The sequence below is a fragment of the Drosophila sechellia genome, chromosome 2L (genome assembly GCF_004382195.2).
Source record: "Drosophila sechellia strain sech25 chromosome 2L, ASM438219v1, whole genome shotgun sequence".
Classification (NCBI taxonomy): Eukaryota; Metazoa; Arthropoda; class Insecta; order Diptera; family Drosophilidae; genus Drosophila; species Drosophila sechellia.
Genome location: NC_045949.1, coordinates 3,758,066 through 3,781,325, shown reverse-complemented (window position 1 = coordinate 3,781,325; position 23,260 = coordinate 3,758,066). Strand labels below are relative to the sequence as shown.

Here is a 23,260-nt window from a genome sequence, read left to right as displayed (position 1 = left end):
GATGCTATATGCTACTTTTACAACGAACCCATAGAAATTCTTATACATCTGCCATAAATTTATGATTGTGCCACTCGGTTATTAAGGACTTCCTGTTGTCGGATTGCCGACAAGTTTGTCGCGACAACAGATTCATTTAGCGGTGGCTGCAGTTCAATTTAACACCCGCCGACACAAACAATTCCCAAGCCCCCCGCAGATCTCATTAGTTTTTGCCTTTTTGTTTTTGAATTTTTATTTCAGTATAATTTTAATTGGTTTCTGTTTTCATCGCTCCGTTCGGTGTCTAAATATACAATAATATATAAATTAAATGGTGCTTAGTTCTTGGCTGCAGCGCTTAAGTATCGTTAATCATATTACATATATCGCGGATATGTGACAACAAGTTACCAACTCTGAAACATTCGCTGGAAAAAGCCTTTGCAAAGTTATTTAAAATCTGGTTTTCAAGGGGATTTTTATAACATTATCTAAGTGCTATAGATCGATATTGGACGGGGTTATATGATGATAAGATTATAACATAACAAATAGTTATATAAAGTTAGTTATATAAATAGAAAGTGGGATGGTAGGGATGACAATATTTTTACAAACTCTGCAAAGGCTTTTATTAAATCCGGTAAACCGAATATGCTGTTAGTTTAAGTTCTTTCTTTAGTTTTCGTATATTTAACCCAGTTCTCAACTATTTACAAGCGTCTAGCGCCTCAGTCGCGGCTATATCTATGTACAGTGAATACTTATGAGCTACATATGCTGCTCCTCAAGCCAAAGAATCATACGATTCTTCTCGCCAGAATCTTCAGCTATTGCGGGAGACTACGGTGACAGGTTTGATGAGGGGCTGTGGCGAGGGTCCCGGGGAATCGCCGCCGGGCGAAAGGGGCGCCTGTCCTACAGCCAGGTGTGGGTGGTGATGGGTGGGCGGTGGTTGGGACGCCGCCGATGCTGCCGCCACCGAGAGTTGCCTTTGATGAGCCGCCAGGGCGGCGGCTGCCGCATGTTGATGCAACAGCTGTTGGTACTGCAATCGCTGGTAGAGTTCACTGCTCGTGGGTGGTGCAACAAAGGGTGGAGGTGGCGGTCCTGGCGGTCCTTGAGGTCCCGGTGGTCCGGGAAGTCCCGGCAAGCCCGGTGGCAAGCCCGGATGTCCTGGCCCGCCTTTCGGGGCAAAGGGATTGTAACGCTGATACATGCTAGCCAGCAAGCTGGGCGCCGTCGGGGGATAGGTAAGAAATTGGCCAAACTGCGGATAGGCAGCCAGTCCCGGGAACATGGGTCCTATCAGGGATCTCTTGAAGGCGGCCAGTCGGGAGCGAGAGGCGGCTGTGGTTCTCCTCCTCAGCTTCCCCGTCGATCCGCCAATGAATACGTCTTCCGCCGAGGGATCCAACATCCAGTAGTTGCCCTTGCCAGGATCATCATAGTGCCTTGGCACCTTGACGAAGCACTTATTCAGGCTCAAGTTGTGTCTTATGGAGTTCTGCCAGCCCTGTTTGTTGTCCCGGTAGTATGGATGATTGGTCATGATGTACTCGTAGATGCCATTCAGGGTTAGACGCTTTTCGGAGCTCTGACGAATGGCCATCATGATCAGGGCATTGTAGCTGTAAGGTGGCTTTTCGTTGCCCTTCTTATCCTTAACCGGCTTGCCATCGTTCGATTTATTTTCCGCATCTCCATCGGTTGTCTCCCCGTCACATTCGATATCCTCCTCCACGAACTCCTCGTCGACTTCCTCCGGATCGCTTTCGTTGGGATTCGCAACGGGAGCCGGTGACATGGAGGTCACATCGAGATCCGATTCGGGATCGCTTTCCGCCTCATGATCCTCCGGCGATCCCCAGTTCGTGGGATTCAGATTGTTATTATTATGGTTGGGCGGAAATTTCGCCGGTGCCTTCTTCTCCACATCCTCTTCCTCATCCTCGTCATGATGCTCCACAGTCTCGGGTAGAATGGAATTAATGGAAAAGCTGGACTTCAAATGTGGTGTCCTGGCCATTTTCATTAGATTGGTGAGATTCAGCCCGACGGGATGGGGACTTTGGAGCGCGGAATGGTGGGTGGTGGGCGGCAGTGGGTGGTGGTGCTGAAAGTGGTGACTGTGAGCGCTAATCTCGCTGGACGGCAGACCTTCCTCGATCTTCACCATGATTCTTAGGTCAGATGGTTTAATAACTCCACATTGCCTTGGAAGTTAGCTTAATTAATTTTGATTTTAGTTTGATTTGCGAGTTCCTTATGATTTTGCCAGAATTTAAGATAGCCAAAACCTTAAGTTCATTTTTTTAAAAGGCTTTGCTAAATTCTTTATTCGATTAACTTCTAATTGATTTATTTGGCCGCTTCAAATTCACTAGCTATTCAAATTGGCCCATTCGTTCAGTTCTCTCGCTTTACGTTCAGTTTTACCGACGCTCGACGATAATACACAGCCCACAAAAATACACGATTTCACGTCCGTTGCTCAGGGGCTTTCAGTGTAGACTAAAAACGAGAATTCCCAATAATTCCCAATCGCAGTCGGTCCGGTTTTCTTTCTTCTTTTTCGAGCAGGCTCTTCAACGGTGTTGTCGGGGGTGGTTCTCGCGCCGACCAATCAGCGCTGTGGAACGAATGAAAAGTCGTCTCCCTCTCACTCGGCGCACTCTCTTTCCCGCTCAGATTTATTTTCCCATTCGTTTTACTAATTGCCGCCGACATGAAACACGAAAAACGCCGACGCCACGCACACAAATAAACAGGAACTCATACATATATATAGAGCTATATGGTACACCCCATTTCTCATGGAGTGGGTCACCCTTTTCCGGATTGTGGGTTGCATTTTGATACGCTAGGTCTTTCGTATACTTATTATTATGGTTTTTTTCCCCTTGCTCTTTTGAATCGGCAGCTGTTAATGTGTTTCTTGTTTTTACACACAGTTGCCATTATTAATTGTGTCCCGGACCGTTGTTGTTGTTATCGTTTCAGTTGCCATTTGCCCCCGTTAATTTTTCGGCGAGTTTGCAAACTTATGGATAGCGAAAGGGGGTTGCGATTCAGTTAGATATGGACAGAGATTTGTGTGTTCAGATTCTGGATTTATTTTCCGATATAGCAAACGTTAAGATCATTTGTTACAAATCCAAAATGAGTTGGAGGTAGTTTTATGATCTTTTCAGTTATAGGTATTACTTTTTGCCAGCTGCAGTCTATTAAGACTACTTATAATGGGTTTTTTATCTGGCGGAATGATAGTGATACAAACGGAATAACAATTAAAAATAAACACAATTACATAAAAAAGGGTTGCAAAATTGCACATATGCTTATTATTTTTACTCCCAAGTTTCCCGACATTTTTTAGGCTTAATATTTATTCCAATTATAGTTAAGTCCATCTGGCACAGTTTTGAAAACTTTCGACCCAATAAAATGCTGTTCTACAGCCTAACAAATCAAAAACAATCTGACAATTAAATGTAATTTGGTGCAATCAATTTCCACGAAGGAATTTTCCAGAACGCCTGCAATATAATAGCAGCTGCTGGCATTCGCATGAGCCACAAAACACATGCCACAAAAGACCCCATGGCTGTATCCATATACCTATATGGTGACCCCTCCCTAACCGATGCGAACCGAACTCAAAATCGAAATCATTGCTGTAATCATAATAATTGTTTTCACAAATTGGGGCGTGCACTCGTCGGTCGTGCGATTGGATCCCAAAAGACACACACGACCACGACTGTATCTCTCTCTGTATGAGGTGAGGGGAAAACATGTTTTACCTGAGCGAAAACCATAAAAAAAGCCGAAGACCACGGCGACGACGCCATGTTTGCATCGGTATCTCGTTTTGGGTGTATCTGTATCTTTGTATCTCCGTGTGTGTGGTCTCCACACGAGCTTGCGGTTGTGTGAGTGTAGCCACAACTTATTGGATAGCCGAGTGGAGACATGCGCTCTCTCAGTTGGAGAATGGGATGCCCCCCTCGAGCAAATAGCCCCCCATTCAATACAAAATGGCGCCCGACAGTCTTCAATTGATTTTTCGTAGCCCCATTGTTTTCTCAGTATTTCAATTAAAGTATTTATCATTGTATTTTCTGCGTTGGGTAATTGTTTTGGCTGCTTTGCATACTTCATTGACAGCGTTTCGAATCTAAATGGATGGGCAACTTAATAATAGGGGATACCACAGAATGGTAATTGTGGGTTTCTTTTTGAAATTGTATGTTTGCTATAAATGCGTAATAGAGATATTAGGAAAAAAGGAAGACACTTTCTAATATTTTATTAATTATGTTATTATATTATGATATACACACGAATAAAAACCAAGGGTGTTCTGTTAAACATGTTTAAGCGATATGAGGGTGGTATTCAGTATTAATTATTTAATATCAAGGCACTTTTTACTCTGTTATGGAAATGAACTGGATATTTGTACACAAAATCAATTGATAGCACACAAAATAATAATGAGCATTATATTAAAAGGGAGTATATATCAATATAAGAAGACTAGACATTGGCATTTATAGACATTTATTTGACACAGACGATCAATCATCCCACTCCCTTTGATCAAACAAATAAATAAAAAATGTTTATTTCTCGCCGATTTATCTTTCCGAAATGCCGTTTAAGAACTCAGAAGCTAAATAGCAGCCAAATCCTTTTCGAAAATATTCAAAATATCAACAATTCAAAACAAACAAACCGACCATAGAACCGACTTAGAACTTCCCGACAATCGGTAGTCCGGAAACTACGGAGTGTAATTACCCCGGACAAACAAAAACCCATGAAAAACGACCCACGAAAAAAACCAACTTGTCATTGATCAAAACGCCGAAAAGGAGACAGATTCATATGGCAGCATCAAAGGGGATTTATATTTCAGGATTTGGGATCGGATCTATGCATATACACCCACTCCAAATTTTTGGGGGCGAGAGTACTTTACTAATCAGCCAGATTTATAGCAGGCATTTAGTTTTGTTCCAGAACGAAGTTTTTGATATTTTGGCAGAAATAAATCCGCGACGCTTAACCCTTTAGGGAATTCGGCGGTGCCCAACCCGTTCTCGGCCGTAAAGTTGCCACGCCCCGTGGAGAAACGCCTACGCGCAAGTCCTTCCGGGTATACGTACAAGTATATGCCTTATTTTGATAGACTCAATGGCAGTTTAACCGCAGGATTAGCTTGTTTGTCCAACGGATCAGCGCGGTCCATGCAAACAAGGCTATGGCTACCTGCGAGATTGGTGTTCCTGAAGGGGTTAAGGATGGGATAGCGGGGTTTTAGAGCACAGCCCGTCGCTTCCGCTGTTTATATGGTCTGTTTACATGGTCGCAGTCGGCAATGGGAATCCTACAATGTCCTACCTACGCCCAAACACCCATGCCAGCTACCGTTTCGAAAGAGTTAAGCAAGGATTAGATCGATCCTCGCTCGGAACGAAGACTTAGCTTAGCGCGTATTAATCTCATTTCGTGGACCTCAAGCTGTGTCCTCCTCGATGTCCTTGCTCGCCTTGCCCTAATCGCCGTCGCTTAGCCATGCAAATATTTTCAGTTCGGCCCTTCGCTCGATTAAAGGGAAAGGGTTAAACCGGCATGGTGACATCTGATTTCGCTTGAAGCTTCCTAGACAGTTGACAAAATAGGCTGCACTGCTAAAAATATATATCTACTTTCAGCATATTGATTTATATTTACCCTATCTTTCATTTTAGTGTGCACTACTTTCATTGACTTTCTATCTAAAATATGTTACACATTTTAGAAAATAGTTCACGGCGTTTAAAAAGAGTTTTTCTCTTGCTTTTCGCTCTGAAGCGTTTTCAAGGGGATTTTCCCGACGGGGAACGGGCACGGAAAAATTGGCCAAATTTTGTTGAAATCACGTTCACGGGTCTTTGGACAGCTCCGGGATTCGGACACACTTGTTACTTTTGTTGCTGTTGCTGTTATCGTGTGCCTCGTTTTGCAAATAAACAGCCAAATGAGGGTTCTAGAGGTTGCCTTGAGTACGGCGAAGGGTGAAATTGGGCAAGGGGTGTCCTTTTTTGGGGGTTGCTCCATGGACCGTGGACACACTGGTCCATGCTGCCAGAGCATATGGTTTGCCCAAACATCGGGGTGATGAGCCGGAAACCAGGATTTACAAAAAAGATACTCTCAGCAACGATGGTTGATAAGTGCGCTAGAGCAGGGAAAATGATTTAAAGGAATATCTGATGAAGGTTATCTATGTGCGATCATCTAAGACCAGAGTGTGACCATATGGTAAAGTGGTGGATTAACCGAACGGGTTTAGAACGAAGTATTAAAATTAAGTTCAAAACGAATATATGTATATTTTTAAGAATATTATTAGATTTTTCATATATGAGTTTTCTGCTTCGCTAAGGAATTCCAAGTTAAAATAGTTTTCTCGAAAATCAGCCAGCCTTAAAAATGTAGCGCAGCAAGTCGGTCGACAAACCCGCAAAAAAAATCCAAAAAAGACCAAAGCTCACCCCTTCCCAGTGGCTAACACTTGATAATTGTTGACAATGTGTTATAAACTGATTTACACGCATTTAACGAAAAAAACAGAGAAACACTGCCAAAACTCACGCAGAGCCAACACCAATAACAAACATTAACAACCCACAAACGCTGACTAAATTGAAGCGGCGGCAGCGCGACACTCGTCAGCGTCATCGTTAAGGGCAACCAAGCAACCAGCAGCAGTACACTGAGAAAAATATTATAAATGAAGCACAACATCAGACAACTTTTCGTTTTTCTTCTGTTTAATACAAATGAATGCGTGCGAACAGTGTGAACGCATCACATATTTTCTCTTAGGGGCGCAGAGTGACCAAAGCAGATTAGTACTCACAAGATAAGGTAAACACCATTATTAAATTGTTTAAAAATATAAAGTATAAATTAAAGCTATAATTTCATCGATTATTTTTCCCTCAGTGTAGCAACACTACGAGGAACAGCAGCCACCGCTTAGATGTCATCGTTAGCGCTGGTGGAAAGGTCAGTGGGTGGGGGTGGTGTGGCCGTGGGCGGTGTGTGCGGGAGGGGGGAAATGTCGCGTGTGCCACGCGAGGGTGGCACACTCACTCACACACACATGAATACGTTTCATATCGAGGGAAGCCGAACCCGGACCGTTTGTGGTATGGTGTTATATGGCGTGCTGCGATGTGCTGCCCTGTGATGTGTGTTAATGAACTGCGTAACAATTAACGGCAGCAACAACAAGCGTCAACAAGCAACCGCAGATCAAATAAATATAACTATTTTTTATAACGAAACTGGGATTACTCTTGATAATATTTAAAGCTTACAATATTGAAAACATAAAAGTCTTATTCTCATTTAAAAGGCAGTCTTTAAGCATTTTTATGGTCATTAACTTCAAACATGTTTTTCAGATAGAGTTCCACCTTTATTTAATCAATAAACTTATTGAACCTTTTGTTGGTGAATTAATACCTTTTTCAAATACACTTTCTGCTATTCAATATACCCCCATGCAAGGGTATAGAAAGTCAGCGGTCACGCGTAAGACTCGAACATTATGGTCGAAAACTTGCGGGTACTTTTGCGGATTTATTGCTACACATGATCGGTCAGAGTGCTTAGAAGTTGTTTGATGGTCTGATTATGCTGGTGCTTCCTCAACTTCCTTCAGAACATCGGTCAGTTCGGAATAGTTCATTCATTCGATCGGGGAAACTTCTGGGGAACTAGAGCTACCATCCCCCCTCCCGATCTAAATCAATTTAATTGAGGTCCGAGTGGTGGCCCTTGGCCTGGCTTAATTTGTTGATTGTCTGCCGAGTTGTGTTGTGTTGAAACCATTAACAGTGTGTATCAGTGTGAAATCTGAGGCAGAGTGAGTGGGGATTCCATCAGCCAGATCTTTAGAGCAGTCAGGCTTGGAAAGCAATTAGTTAGGCTCAGTGGAGAAGGGCTAGAAATCAAAATCAGCAGGATTTTTAAAATAGAGATCGCAAAAATGGCAGTTAAAAGCTTGAAATTTCCAGCCAGGATTATGAGTTAATTTATTCCAAAGAAACTGCTGAAGAAGTCAGATTTATTTTTGATAAATAAAGATCTGCCAGTTCTAGGAAACCCAAATCAGTTCTGAAGTAACAAGTTAACTTGTATACTTTCAAAGATCTTGTCCAGCACTGGTCCGGATGTGGGGTCACTTCCTCTAGTGCATCTTTGCAGCCCCAAGACATCTGCACTCGCAATTTAAAGGGCAATTCCGCTTTTCAACTGCAGGATTGAAAAGTTCAGATGCCAACTGATCATGCAAGCTGTCGTTTTCCCCAATATCTCTGCCTCTTTGGCACAGAAGGACCCAACATCCAGATCGAGCAAAACATGAGGAGCTAACTTAACCCCAACCCGGAATGAACTCACTTCCGTTGGATGCTAGTGGGGGATTTCTTTATATCAAGTAGTGTTAACTGGACGGGTCGAATGATCGTTCAAGTGCAATTCGTAATTACTCATTCATAATTTCTGCTTAATTGCGAGTGTATGCCCCATTCCCAATTGAAGGAAAAGAACTACGCATCGTACTAGGTTCATTCATACATTTATTTGTTTATTGGTTCCTCCCCAGGGGGGAGGGGCAGAGAACTGACGGCGTAAATTAACTTAATTGAAATTCGGGTCAACAGAGAGGCCAAGATAATGAAAGAAACTAATTAAGGAGCACCACCGAACTGCCCACATGTGTGTTCGTTACTTTGCGCATTTGTCGCTCAAATATTTTCAAATATTTTCCCATTCGCTGTATTTGTATTGCCATTATTTGATTATTGAGCGAGCACTCGCGACCCATGGGTTAACAATTATTGTATTAATAAATATTTGAATGCCCTGCCCTCATCTGAACCCATCAGCCTTTTATACTGCCTACTGGCCAGAGCCACATCAGTTTCAATTAAAAACACATTTTGTGGTCACTGTGTGGTCGCCACTTGGGTTCTCCATGGGTTGGGCTCGACTTAAGCTCGGGTTCTACATAGTTCAGTTTGCATTACTCCTAGATGACACACCCAATTCTTGAGAGGCTTCTGTATGTGGCTCTTTGATTCCGTTTCTGCTGATGTGGGCATTAGTATACAAGACTAGTGGTGCACCCATGTGGTGGCTCATCGAGCTGGATTTTAAAACCAATCGATAATGTCAATATTTTTGCTTGGCAATTTGGCTGCTAGTCTAAACTGCTTACTGTCAACAAACTGGGTTAGCAGATGTTGAGGTTCTCATCGCTAGTTTCAGCTGATCCAATTACGCAATTTGGGTGAACAAACTGTATGCCTTTTTATATATAATAACTATAATAAAATTAAACAAAATATCAGATACCTGATCCTGAAACCATTTTCCACACCTTTGCAATCAGTTAGACACCTCACAAAGAAATATTTTCAAGACAACTCCTATCCATAGTATCTGCTCTATTGAACTTCAAAAGTATACAATCCTTGTACCCCTAAACCCGATCGAAAAAACCACTGCTGATCTTAAGCCTTTGCACAAACAAAGCGGCTGAGAAACTAGCCGATTATGTATAAAATATTTATGAAATAGACCCGGCCAGGAATTAAGCCGATGGGTTTGAATCATTAGAGCTGGGAAGGAGCACCCAGGAGCAGTCTAAATGGACAAAAAGTGTAACAAACGGCACACGCATCGTGGCCACTATGTATGGTCTATATGCCAGGATCCGAAGGATGCGAGCACGCATGCTGGGTAATCAGTGCTCGGCATCTGCTGGCTGAGCCCTTCCGCACACTGCATACTATATATTCAGAGGACCAGAAGGACCACAAGGACCCACAAGGTTGCTCTTTCGACATCGTAATCCCTGCACTTAACCCGGGTAATAAGATAAGTAAGGCAGATCCGAGGTTTCGCTTTGCTTCTGCTTGTTATCTTTGTAAATTGCATGTCGAGCACTTAAGCCAATAGAAAGCAGACTTGGCTAAGACATTTTCATTTTCAATTTCACATCCATTTCCCTTTTGGTCGAGCGCGTGCTACTCACTATTACCATTCGGCTACTCGGTATACCCAATTCTATTCTAATGTGATATGTAGTTTAAGAAACCCCGAGACCCTCGGACTGATTTAGCGACTTAGAGCTTAGAGCTAGTCCGGGCTTAGGTAAGTGGATTTCTGAATTCAATCCGAATCCAGGGCACATGAGATGTGTTAAGTATATAATGCGCTCATCCGATCTATTTCAATAACAAACCAGGCCAACTTAAGCCGGGCAGCCCAATAAAACAATGCGGCCAGCAAATTGTTCTATTCGCCTGATCTGCGGATTGAGCAAAACAGTTCAGTGCGGCAGATATGTATATGGGCATAAGTATATATGGATATGCAAAATATTTGAATCGATTTCTTAAGGCGTGGGCCAAAACCGATTTAACTCTTGCACTGGCCTAAGCCGAGCATAAACCCCAAATATGTACATACACGCTGTGGAATGGATGGAGGTTTTCTATAGGAAAAGTGCTTTTCTTTAGGAGCTGCTAAAATGAGCAGAAATATGTGTACTGAGATTTTTTGAACAATGAACAAAACCATCTCAATTTCCACCTAATATAAAACATATGAATATTCATAACCTCATGATCTGAATAGCTAAGCATTTCATTACAAACAGATGAGGTAACCCCAACCTGTTACTGAGTTATTGCACAACTCCTAACCCAACCGATCCCCAACCCTTTTCCGCCGCTTAGGCATCCCCAATTTCTAACTGACACCTTATAAAAACGCCAGCTAATCGCTTCAATAACATGATTTACCAACACACACACAATAATTTACAATTATTATTGAATCGAAGAAAAATGGGCACACAAAATATGATAATTGCTACCGATCGCTTCTCGCCGGAGATAAAAAGGGGCGATATGCATGGGGAGTGGGGAGATTAATCTAGTAACGATGATATTAATTATCATTTCGTTTACAAATCGATGGTGAAAGAGCAAGAGGGAATAGGGGGAAAAAGAGTGAAAAGCGCCGTATTTATGATATCGACTGGGCTTGTTATTCGAATTTTTCCCTGTCAATCGGTTTGGAGGGAAAACTGAGGGGAAAACTTGTTGATGCTGATGATGCTCCCTTTTTCTCACATCTTTTACTCCAACGCGTACTTAAGCCACGCACACACAAACACATGTCAAGTGATCAAAGAACCAGAAGCCGCCGCACCAAGTGAAATTTTCGAAAATGAAGACGTCCACTGAGAACCCGAAAACACAGTGTTTGAGAAATTTCTGAAACAACGCCCAAGTCGGTGCCCTTTTTACTATTTCTCTCCACAATTTCCTTAACGTTCTCATCTTTCAAATTGAGGCCTAGGAAAGTCCCTGGCTTACGCTGTGAAAAATAAGTGTTTAGTTCGTTTTTAAAGATGATTTTTTCCAAAAATTTTTTATTTTTTCCAAACTTTATAGCCCGCTTTTTATTGATAAACATAAATAAAACTTTAATTACCAATTTAGTTTTTGTTTTTATATGTGTGCTTGTTATAATTCTACAGGTTTTTTTGCCAGTGTAGCGCACATATTAGTTAAGAAATTGTATAACAAAAGTTAAGAAAAATAGCCTGCGACTGGGCGAAAAGGCAGGGGAGCAAAGTGTGCCCGCTGGACAGAGAGATCTAGACAATGGCCTGGCTGGGGTTCATGGGTCCAGGGGACCAGGAACCGAGCCGGGGGTACATGGGATATCATATCGGATCGGATCGGACCGGATCGTACCTGCGGTGCCCAGCACATCTCGCACAGCTGGAGTTGTCACTGGGCATGTAAAGAGCCAAACAAAATCGAGTCAATGGGTGATGGCTCATTTTGAACCTCATCCTCTGGCATTTTTCTGCCTTTTTCGGGAATCATTTTCATGTTTGCCGCTCTGGCTAGCAAACAACTAATTAAGTCATCAGGATGAAAGCAAGTCGCTGGAGGAAGCTGGGTAAATATTTACGGGATGTGACTGTGAGCTGGACAGCAGCTGATGGTCAACGGAAAAAGAAGCTGCTGGGTTTTCAGAGAAAGGCAGTTAAATAATAACGAAAAATATGATATTTGATATATTTTCAATCTAAAAAATTGTAATATTCTGAAATAGTTTTGAAAATAAGAAAGCCACTTGAAATTTTTCTTTTTAAAGTTGTTTATTATTTTTTTTTTCATTTTTTTTATATTTTCTAATTACATATGTACAAAAGTTGGTGAGCAAACTACAAGGGCCCTCGGCTGGCAGGAATTCTTCTCAAATTCGAGATCAGCAGTCCTGAAGATTTGGCTGCGCCTTCCATTGCCGTAACCATCGACTTTCCAAGTCGATTCGAAGGAGCCGCTGAAGAAGCGAAGCGGTCAATGCGATGATGACCAAAGGAATTTGCTAAATGCAGCATTTAGACGTCACGGGTTTTTTCCCCGGGGCAAGCGAGCAGGAAGTCCTACTAGTCCTGGCTCGTCCCCAAGCGACCCTTTTGTCCCTGGGTTTTTGTCGATCCAAAGCGCTGGGCTTGGTTCTGCGCCGACTGCCAAGATTTAGCTGGATGGGAACTTGCCAAAGAACTGCATGCGCTGGAAGAGCTCGGCGTTCAATTGCGGCGGATAGCCCTGCATCTGGGCGGGATGGGGCGCCTGATGATGATGGGTCTGGGGAGCCTGCTGGTACTGCATCTGCTGATAGGCAGCCTGATAGGCGGCGGGATTCATGCGCTGATACAAGGCGGCGGCAGCAGCGGCGGCGAATGGAACAGCCGAGTATCCGTAGCTGGGCGCTGGAGCTCCGTAGGGGGAAGCAGCCATCATGGGCGAGAATATGGCCTGGCGATAGGCGGCCAGGCGAGTGCGACTGGCGCCGGGATTCTTGCGCCTCAACTTGCCGGTGGTCTCGCCAATGAACACCTCCTCGGCCGAGGGGTCCAGGATCCAGTAGTTGCCCTTGCCGGGATCATCGTAGCTGCGGGGAATCTTGGTGAAGCACTTGTTCAGGCTCAGATTGTGGCGAATGGAGTTCTGCCAGCCCCGCTTGTTGGCCTTGAAGTAGGGGAATCTATTGATCAGATACTGATAGATGCCATTCAAAGTCAGACGCTGCTCGGGGCTATCCTGGATGGCCATCATGATGAGGGCGTTGTAGCTGTAGGGCGGCTTCTTGGTATCGCTGCCGGCGGTCATTTTCTGTTTCTTGCTGGGATTGCCATCCTCGCTCTCCTGGTCCTCGTCCAGCTGATCCTCCAGCTCATCGTCGAACTCCACGTCGAGCTTGTCATTGTTTTGCGATGATAGGCTTTCGGCGGCACTGCTCATGGGTGTGCTGGTCCTACTGGGGCTGTCGAAATCCTCCGAAGCCGAGAGCTCGCCATCGGAATTGGAGTACGGATGAACGTACTGATGATGATGATGCACCGGTTCGGTTTTGATGGGTTGAGTTGCAGGGTTGATGGGTTTCTTGGCCAAGATGGCATCGATGGAGAAGTTGCTCTTGAATTCCATTTCACTTTTCACCATTTTTCTGATTATGATATGTTTATCTTTTTGTTTTCTTTGGTTTCTGATTCTCACACACGACTTGGGATCGCTTGAGATGTTTGCGCTTGAGATGCTAGCTCTGAACTGATTCTCTACAGCCCCGGATCGGGCTATTTATAGTCCAACCCCCGGTCGCTCGAACGAAGTCTACACGAAGAGAGCCCTCAGGCCGAAAGAGACGGGTAGCTTGTGCGCACAGGGTGTGCGAAAGAGATGGGCAGCAGGTAGTTGGGCAGTTGAACCCTCTTCACAAGACTCCGCCCTCCATTTTGTGACCATTTTGTTCCACTCGCCTTCCACACGAAACGTATGTTGGCTATACGTTTGTAGACGTTGTTTGGGAACTTGTGGATGTTTATTTGCAGTCTTTTGCTGCTTCGGCGTCAAAATATCCATTACATCCAATCCAAACAGGGTCGGTATTTTGGGGTTGCTCTCAGTGCGTCTCGCTTCCGCTCGCTGTTTTGACTATTAATTGCACTAGCAAGCGGCAATAAAAACAAAAACACCATTTTCGGGGAGTCCCAATTTAATCAGGATGTTATAATTCGATAATGATTTTTGATTGGGATCCGAGAGTAATTGACGAAGTGGGCCATTTCTAATCACTTCAATGGGGATGACAGTTACTCTTTGCCAGATATTCCTGAAATGGCCAAAGATATTTCTGGCAATGACCTATATTCAGTCACTATTATCTCAGAGATATTAAATATGCATTTATAGATATTGGTAAATTTATTTACAATGTTCTAGAATATTGGATTGGTGCTTTGATCCACTTATCATTTGACATTGAATTCTGCGAATCAGTTCACTAGCAATCTGCGACACAGACCAGACTCCTTGAGTTGCTCCTAATCCCGCCCAAACTAGTTCAAGGGTCGCTTTTGTGGTCCGGGGATTATCTGAGGCAGATCCTGCCTTGGCTTACGGCACGATTTTCAACAGCTCAATGGAGCTCAGGACGCAGGACTCAGGACTCAGGTAAACCGAAGGGGTTAAACCTTCGAGCACCGGGATTTGTTCTAGTTTCGCGACAGATTTGCGAATTAGTTCTGGGCGCGCTTCGCCAGAATCAATGTGGATCTCTGTCAATCCTTTTGGAGATTAATAGATTTTGGAAATTATAAGCAAGGACTCTGGCAAATATTTGTGCTCAGTGTTAGCTGGCAGTGGAGTTTAAAATTGATTGCACGAAAGTTAAGTCATATTTTGGTGATTTGTTCAAGATTTTAAGATAGCTTAAATTTGAATGGAAATCAATTTGTTCTATGATAACGAATGCGATAATACTTGTAGGCTAAGGTCTTTATACTTGGAGACACTTTGAGGAAATTATGAGATGATTGCAGAGCCGAGGATCTCAAGGACACATGCAACTCACATGGACAAACATCCTTTGGGATCAAACGAAGTGTCGCCGACTCTACTTTGCTACCGAAATGGACTTTGAAGTCCGGACTTTTCGTTTGCGAGTGGGTTGGCAATCGACCGAGACTGGACCCCGGCTACAAAAACATGGAAGTACAAGTGGTTTTTGTGTCCATAGTGTTTTATGTTTTTATGGCATGTTTTGTTAGAACAATTGAACAAATATACTGGCAGATAAATCGGGCGAAAGTCAAGTCGACACAATGAAGACGTCAGCGCTGTGGGTTATTACAGATGGATGGATGGATGAATGGATGGGGGCGAATACTTGTCGGCGGCACTGTCCGTTTGATATCTTAGACAACTTGACAAAACAATCAAAGCAGCAACAACACATGTTCCAAATGACTGTCTATTAATTTGCTCTCTTCTCATATTTTATTTTTTGCCCAAAACCAAAAAAAAAATAAAATAAGTGAACAAAACAATGGAGGAGTTGGAAAAAAAGTAGGCAGCGCACTTTTAACGCAGTAGTCCAATTGCCGATGATAATGATGCACTCAGGGAAGGCGGCAAAGTTAAAAGTGCGCGAAAGAGACGGCACTGCGGCGATAGAGAAAGAAAAGTATAGCGGTCGAAAAAAGTAGGCGGTTAACAATTGCCGAGGCGGCAGGTTCAGTTACTATTCTTTCTTCTGCAGAGCATTTCTTTCTTTTCTAAGCGAGGGATAAATGAAGATTTGAACGCCTCGATTTTCCTTTGCGGCTTCCCTTTTTTTCTCTCTTTTTATTCTTTTGCTCTGGGCCACTAATTGAGTTGGAAATTTGTGTAGTTTTTTTGCAAGTCGGACGTACAGATGAAAGGCGTTTCGCCGACTTTGACTTCGACTTTTCCCTGGTGAGTGCATAATTTTGACAGCCGCGACAAAACTAATTGATTTGTGAAATCCCTAATCCCTCCAAAAAGTCCACAGATCCTGGACACACACATTGCGGAAAATGTATTAGATTATCAGCTGCAAGGTGTGTCTAGTATTTTTAGGGTTCTATATATAAAATGCGATGCAGTTTTTCGAGGCATTAAAAATAAAGAAAAAATTAAGGCAATTATATTTAATCTTTGTTATAGTTTCTGGTCGTAAGACCTTTGCAAATTATAGATCTCCTTGCCTGACTTTTCGTTTGACTTTAATGTGTCTCTGCCGGGAGGATATCGTGGTAAAACGAATTGATTAGCGATTCGAGATCCTTGAGGGCACACCTTGAGCATAATCGAGCGTGGAGCAGACCGAGAGCATGTGGTCGCTGATTGGGTGATCAGGACACGATCAGGACCACGCTGTTTGACATTATGGTTTCATTGCCAAAACCACACTTAGGCGTTTCCTTGGCGAGCTTCACGCTTCGAGGCAACGCTACGCCTGCCTCATTAGCTCACAAAAACGAAGGGAAACTATAGAAAACTATGGAAAACTATGGAAAACTAAGGAGATGCATAAGCGAATTCCAAGTAGACACCGTGGCCACAGACAATGTGCATGTAATTTTCAATTAACGCCACAAGATTTCCCTCCTTCAGGACTTTCGCCCGTTTTCGTTCCACTGTGGGTGAGCATTGAGTCTCATAATTGATCGTAATGTGCGATATTCCTTTTGAGGAACCTCGCTGTCAACAGGACTCGCTGCGAACCCATCCTCTTCGATCCGATCCTCGGAGACTGTCACATGGCTGCGACATCAGCAGGATGTCTTCGGCATTTGTCGCGCTCAGCGAGTCGTCTTTTCGCCCTCATCCTCATCCTTGCACTTTGCCTTTCAGTCATTGTCCTGTCGACAGGATATTCAGCATGTACTGGATTTTATGGTCCCAACAATGGCCATGATCGATCTATCGTAGCACACCCGAGGAAAAAATGTGCAGTGATTTTTTATGCATCCGAAACGCTGAGTTCTGTCACTAATCAGGTCCTTTCACTTGGGTATTTCTGCATAAGGCTCAGTTTATTGATAAGTCCGGTGTCAATCCCAGATTTTGAATGAATCCAGCTACTTGGCTTAGGTACAAAACCGGACTTAAGTTTATATTGCCTTTACGATCTGGTTTCACTTTTACTGCTGGCAAATCTGCACTTCAGGTAGTGGGGGAAATCTTTATTGGCCTCCAGGTACGAGAAATATGAACATCGATATATGTAAAACATTGAATGAGAACTTTTTGAGCCCCCCGAAAGCGATTCCCCTGAAAGACTTCAAACATAAATATGGTTGTCAGAACTAATATTTCCAGCGATTAAGATCCCCGCTCTCAAGAGCCACCACCTCCAATGTTCTCCTCTTCAAAGGCATCTACATTTGATTTTATTTCCTAACCATATGTGTGTCAAAGTTCCACTTAAGTAGAGTCGCCTCCCCCATATGGAAACAGCTGGAGGTCGTAAGCAACCGCCTTTGACAACTTTATAGCCTAACGAGCCGAAAGGATCTCCAAGCGTACAGTCAACACCCACTATAATTGATCAGTTCCACACCGAGGCACATAAAAAATATTTCGCATCCTTCGGGAGCGACTGCGACTTATTGATTAAGTTGTCCATGCGGTTGGCATCGGGATAGCCAGACAGGATGCACAAAAAACCTGGAAGGATTCCGTCCGCTGCAGTTGATCGAATTATAAAAGGCAACTGGTTGCCATCCACCATTTGCTTTCATTTTTCCCATTGCAGCTTGCCAGCCAGAACCGAATTGATTCGTCACGCAGATTTCGATACATTAAATGCAATCATTTGACAACAGGACGAAAATATTTTCATCCATTGTGTCCTAACAACTAGCATACGATGCGGCTGTGTGTGTGCGCTGGATGCCATGGTATACACCACACATGATACATCAGTATCCGAGAGATATCCTTTGCAGGTTTCCACACCAGTGGGACTCCCCCCCAAAGCGTAGCAAATGCGTGATGAGGATGCCCTATAGAGGATATCTCAGGGGTTAGGCCCTCCATACCTTCACCATATCTCTGCCTTTCTGGGCGTGTGAAATCGGGAAACAACGCCTGGGAGCTGGCGATAATTGCTCGTTAGTAGCTGCACCATGTCCACGTCGGTTTTCAATCCGCACTCTGTCCTCCGTTTGGATTGGGATGTCAGAATCTGGGGGTGACTGTACAAAGCGATCGGTGGATTTTGGGGAAATTGATTATGCCAAATATTTGGCAAGGATATGTTTTACATAAATAAATATAAAGCTTAAAATATATCTATATTTGCTCTCAATGAACAAATCCTTTTTTATTTTGTCTTGTATCTACTTCTGTTGCGAATTTGTAGATCAATCTCCCAGCTAGCTCCTTTCTTTCTTTTTCAAGTATAAGTCTTTAGACCTATTTTAGGACCTCATTAGCAGCTTATACAATTTTATATGATCCAATTGCATTGTTTATTCACAGTTCGGTTGACACCTTTGAGGAATTTCTCACTTCCACGATAATAAAATATTATCCTGCTGATCTCGGCACTGATCTTCCCATATCGATTACAATATCCTTTTGCGCGTAGCAAGTTCCCCGAAAACGCATTGAACCGATTGTGCCAAATGTGACAACATAATCCACATAAAGTAGCCAAAAGGAGCCGACCTCGATGATCCTTTGATCTACATCGCCTTATCATCGTCGCCGTGATTTTCGCCTAATCTTGTGATTCTTCTGTGACAACATAATCAAGGCGAGATCGGCAGAGATCAGAGTGGCCGCATATATCCTTTGATGAGCGGGAGGAGCACCAGGACCAAAAGGACACTCATTGTTCGAAACGTGCCGAAAGGTGGAAATAAGATGTCACCTGAAAAATGTAAGGAGCTGTCGCCCATGGACGAAATAAAAGAAATTCGGAAACCGACTTTGATGTCATTGTTTTAGGTACATTTTATCACATTGTCATTGCGGGTAGACCAAAAGTATACCAAAAAGAAACAGCCGCCGCCGCTGCCAACAAATGTCTCAATTATTTCTTGTTTTCGGCCTTTGGCTTTGACTTTAATTCTGTTCGACCGACTGTGGGCCACGCCTTTTGGAAATATACCCTGGATTGGGAATGCTCCGCAGCGGGAGTCCTTGATTTATGCCTCGGCGATCCTTGATCCTCGATCCTGCGGACTGTGGACGCAATCAAAGGAGAAATTCAAACAATATATAATCACCACAAATGATCGCAGCGCGTGCAGAATGTTTGAGGAATCGTTAGTACCGCCCCAACCCCTACGAAAAATCCAGCAAACCAAAAACACAATTAAAAAGTCAGCAAAGGAGATGCTCCGCTAAGCGTATTCGGCCTTTAATAGTCTTAAAAATCGATTCCTTTCTGAGCCTTATTGAAATGAGCAGCAGACGGCTCTTTGTGTTTTGGCCTGGACGTGTTAACATAGCAATTAACTTTTACAAGGGCTGCTAAGGAGCAGGAATTTATATTCGATTTATGCAGCAACAGGATATGAAAGGACGAAAAAGAAGATCTAACAGCTGGCAAATTTGATGACCAATGGTTGAGAAGGATCACGAGATGATCGGTTTATGGACAGTTCGGAATGTGCCTCGAATTCAGGTGCGAAGATCAAAATGGCAGTTGGTGAATGGAGTGGTTTCTCAGGTTAAGAAAAAAACACCTTGAGGAATGAGAATACCACATTAAAGATATGATTAATGTATTCTTTCTGGATTATTAATAAAATTTTGTTTTACTTCATCATCTCACTGCGAGCTTTTGTATTCATGGACAAACACAAGTTGTAATTTATTTAACAATTGGCTATTTACCAGATCGAATTTCCCACTTCCAATTAAACGACTTCCTTCCGTGGCAACGTGAAAGTGTGTCAGCTCCATTCATGGCTCACATCTCCAACTGCGGAACAACTTCCCCAAGTTATGGCCACAAAAACGAGTCAGATCGCACCTCGTTGACATAATGACAAGATGGGAAAATGCGTTTGGTCTTTTGCCGCCACGTCAATTCGATGACACTTTCTCATTAACACAAACAGGCGCAGACGGTCAAAATTCGCTGACGTTTCGAGGCGCCTGCCTAACTTCGAGCTAATGTCTTTTGAATCGGGGAAATCCGATACAGCAGTGGAAAATATGCAAAGTACACTAGAAAAAAAATCGGCGAATTCAAAGGTTCAAAGTACATGGCTAACTGACTGAAGTACTAGTTATAATCAATTAATAAAATGGGTTTTTCATAACATCATATCATAAACCTTATAATAACTAAATTTATCTAATTCCATTAGATATATATAGATTTCTTTCAGTGCAGCCAGGATTGGGGACAAGAAACACATGCGGCAAGTGAAGTGTTTAGGCGTGGACGTGGCAACATCGCGTACGGAAAAGGAAACAAAAAGTAGGCAGTGCCGCCGATGTGTTCGAAAGTCGGTTAATTACAAAAAAAGAATCGAAACATCCACACACATTCAAAATGGAAGGGCAGACACGCACTTGAGCCTGACTGTCTCACTCAAATTTCATGCGGCAAGGAGTCGAGCGAGGCAAGTCGCAGATGAACGTGCAACATCAAAGGCCGCCAGCGACTTGTATGTTTTCATTGCTTCAAATTGGAAAATGTCTTCGCATCGAAAATATTTGGTTATCATTGGGTAAATATGTGAGGAGCAACAAGGAGAATGGTTAGAAATAGAATGCAGTGCGTCCAGAAGGAGGAACTTGGGAACACGCTAGAGTAAATACAGGGTATAATTGGTCCTTGCACTTGGAAAAACTCTTATTTCAAAGTTGTATCTTTATAAAATTTAAAAGTATATTTCCACGTGCATCCTTTAGACTTCGTCGCAGTGTTAGGATTTTCACAATTGACACAAGTCAAAGGTGTTTTTTGCCTAAAGGAGCAGCCCAAAACTCAGGTGCTGTTTTGGTTTTGGAAAGCGTCTTGCCGTTCCGTCTTTTGTCCGCTTAGCCCGCTGGCATATTCCTTGGACGGCAGCAGAGATCGGAAGGTTAGTGTTAAATGCCGGCGATTTGCACCAGCGGTGCACCGGAGGAGGCACCAGGAATCGGAATTGGAAATCGGGAATAGGAATGGGAATGGGAACGGGAATCCAGAGCCAGGGGGCATCCACGCGGCAGGATGCGCCTGCCTGCGTGATGATGAGCCTCGAGTAAGGATGCCGGAATAAAGGACTCGAACGGCACCCGCTGACATTGACATCCCGACGACAGCAAGCAGGCCAAACTCAGCTGCTGCTGCTGGTCCTCGTATCTCGTGTTTCCTTCAGTTGCACGAGAAACGTCCTTGGACCGGCCGAGATTCGTCCTTGAGCCGTAGAACGATATGTGGCCAAAGTAAATGGCATATTTTGGCCTCTCCTGGTTAACCGTACGCAGTATTGCTTGAAACTTTGGGATCTAACGCAAAACTGTGGCCATACATTGACCTTCGACTGGAGTCCTTCGAAGATCCTGTAGCGATATTTGGTCGCAGTCACAGTCACGATATGTTAGCAAATCTCAAGTTTGGTGTTTGTAATGTTTGGTTTTTTGGTTGCCACTACAAGGTCATCGATTAAAGTGGGTTTTTGGTTAGGGAGTTGATTTTGAGCATGGCCTTGTATGGTAAATACATAAATACAAATATAAATTGAATATAGTTGAAAAGTAACTGGGTCAATGACATCCTTTGCGAGTCCTGAAAACGACTATCAAAAAATCTGCACTTTCGCTAACAAAAAAACCAGCTCATTTCGGTATTTCGATTTTTATTTCCCTGATATTTTTCACGGCTCAGTGGCCTTCGAAACAATCAAACTAATGGGACACCGCAAACATAAAGGCAGGAAAACTGATGTGTGTATAAACCTCTTGTGTTGGTCAAATTCATTTCCACTTGATTACGTGCAAAGCTCAAATCTGTTTTGCGGAAATCATTTAAACGGAATTAATGCTCGAACAAAACATGTGAAAACTATCGCTCACCACTCGATTCAAATGCATTTTGGCGAGGCGGGGAAGCATTTCGATTCAAGTAAATATATGTATATATATTTCCTTTTGATTTTGGATTCGAAATTTCGTGGTATTCGTGGCGCACAAATGTCAGAATATCGAGTTTGGCAAAAAGGTAGAGTAGGGCGTGTGCAAGCCTAGCGGGTAGCGCAAGAGTCGATTCCCTCAATAAAAAGTATTTGCAAAAAGGGGAAATATATTTGCAAACCCCAATAAAGCGGAAGAATTGAGTAATTAGTTCGGTGGTTGGAGTGTGATATTGTTTTCTGTGCACCACAAACACCTGTGCTCTTCTACCAACCTAAGCAAACCTTCTAAGGATCTAAAATGAATTATATATTAATCCAGAACACTAGATGCGCCAAGAATAATAATATTTGTATATATTGTCTCTTAGTATCACTAATCAATAATCTATAATTATTTTTATCATTATGCCTCATTATCCTGTACAAAATGTCCTTTTTACGAGGGGTTACGGAAATCAGATTGCTATCACCACTTGTACGTCGCCGCATCGCACTTAACGAGGAGCTAAAAACTCGGATTCGGGGTAAAAAAAAATGGCACGAGACAAGAAAGCCCCCATGCCCCGCTAACATGTGCTGTAAAACTACAGGGAAAACCTCCTTTTGGCAGGACACGAACGGAGATGCAAGTAAAAAACTGCCAGAGAACAGCACGTGACAATTGCGTCAACAGATTTTTAGCTGAGATGAGCACAAATTTGTTAGCAACAAAAAACGTGAGCTAAGAATGGGAATGCGACAGGAAACAGGGGCGGTGGAGCCAGGGGGGCAGCAGGGGGGTTGGATTTCCCAACCCCCGGCCAGACAAAATGCCAAAACCTTGCTGTTGTTGTTGTCGTCTGTAGTTGTTGCTATTGACAATATTTATGCAGCAGCAGCACCAACAGCAATATGGAAAAGCGGGGCAGAAAGTGGGTGGTTTGCTGAATATTGTGGGGGATTTTCAGACCCCAAGGGCAAAATTGTGGTGCTTGTCATTCCTCTGTTTGTTTTTGCATTTTGCTACATTTTACAGCTTTTGTTTTATAATTTGCAGCCGCAAGGCGACCAACTGGAGGGGGCAACAAAAAAACAACGAGCGTAAAAAATAAATAAAATAATTTGTTTGGACTACGAAATATCTTCTTTGAACTAATTTAGTGAGCAAAAGTACTGTAATCTCAAACTATTTGTGATTAAATTAAATTTACGTATTTTATTTAACATTATGGTCAATGAAGAATCAAACGA

At 43.1% G+C, this 23,260-nt stretch overlaps 2 protein-coding genes across 2 annotated transcripts; both read right to left on the bottom strand.

The window, feature by feature from the left end:
• Window positions 1-229: 229 nt before the first annotated feature.
• On the bottom strand, window positions 230-2,484 carry LOC6613294 (fork head domain transcription factor slp2). The gene has a single exon (XM_002037735.2). The coding sequence runs from the start codon at window positions 2,159-2,161 to the stop codon at window positions 809-811; it is 1,353 nt and encodes a 450-aa protein (XP_002037771.1). The 5' UTR covers window positions 2,162-2,484; the 3' UTR covers window positions 230-808.
• Window positions 2,485-12,252: 9,768 nt separating this feature from the next.
• Window positions 12,253-13,683, bottom strand: LOC6613293 (fork head domain transcription factor slp1). Its single transcript, XM_002037734.2, has one exon. The coding sequence runs from the start codon at window positions 13,581-13,583 to the stop codon at window positions 12,615-12,617; it is 969 nt and encodes a 322-aa protein (XP_002037770.1). The 5' UTR covers window positions 13,584-13,683; the 3' UTR covers window positions 12,253-12,614.
• Window positions 13,684-23,260: the final 9,577 nt, after the last annotated feature.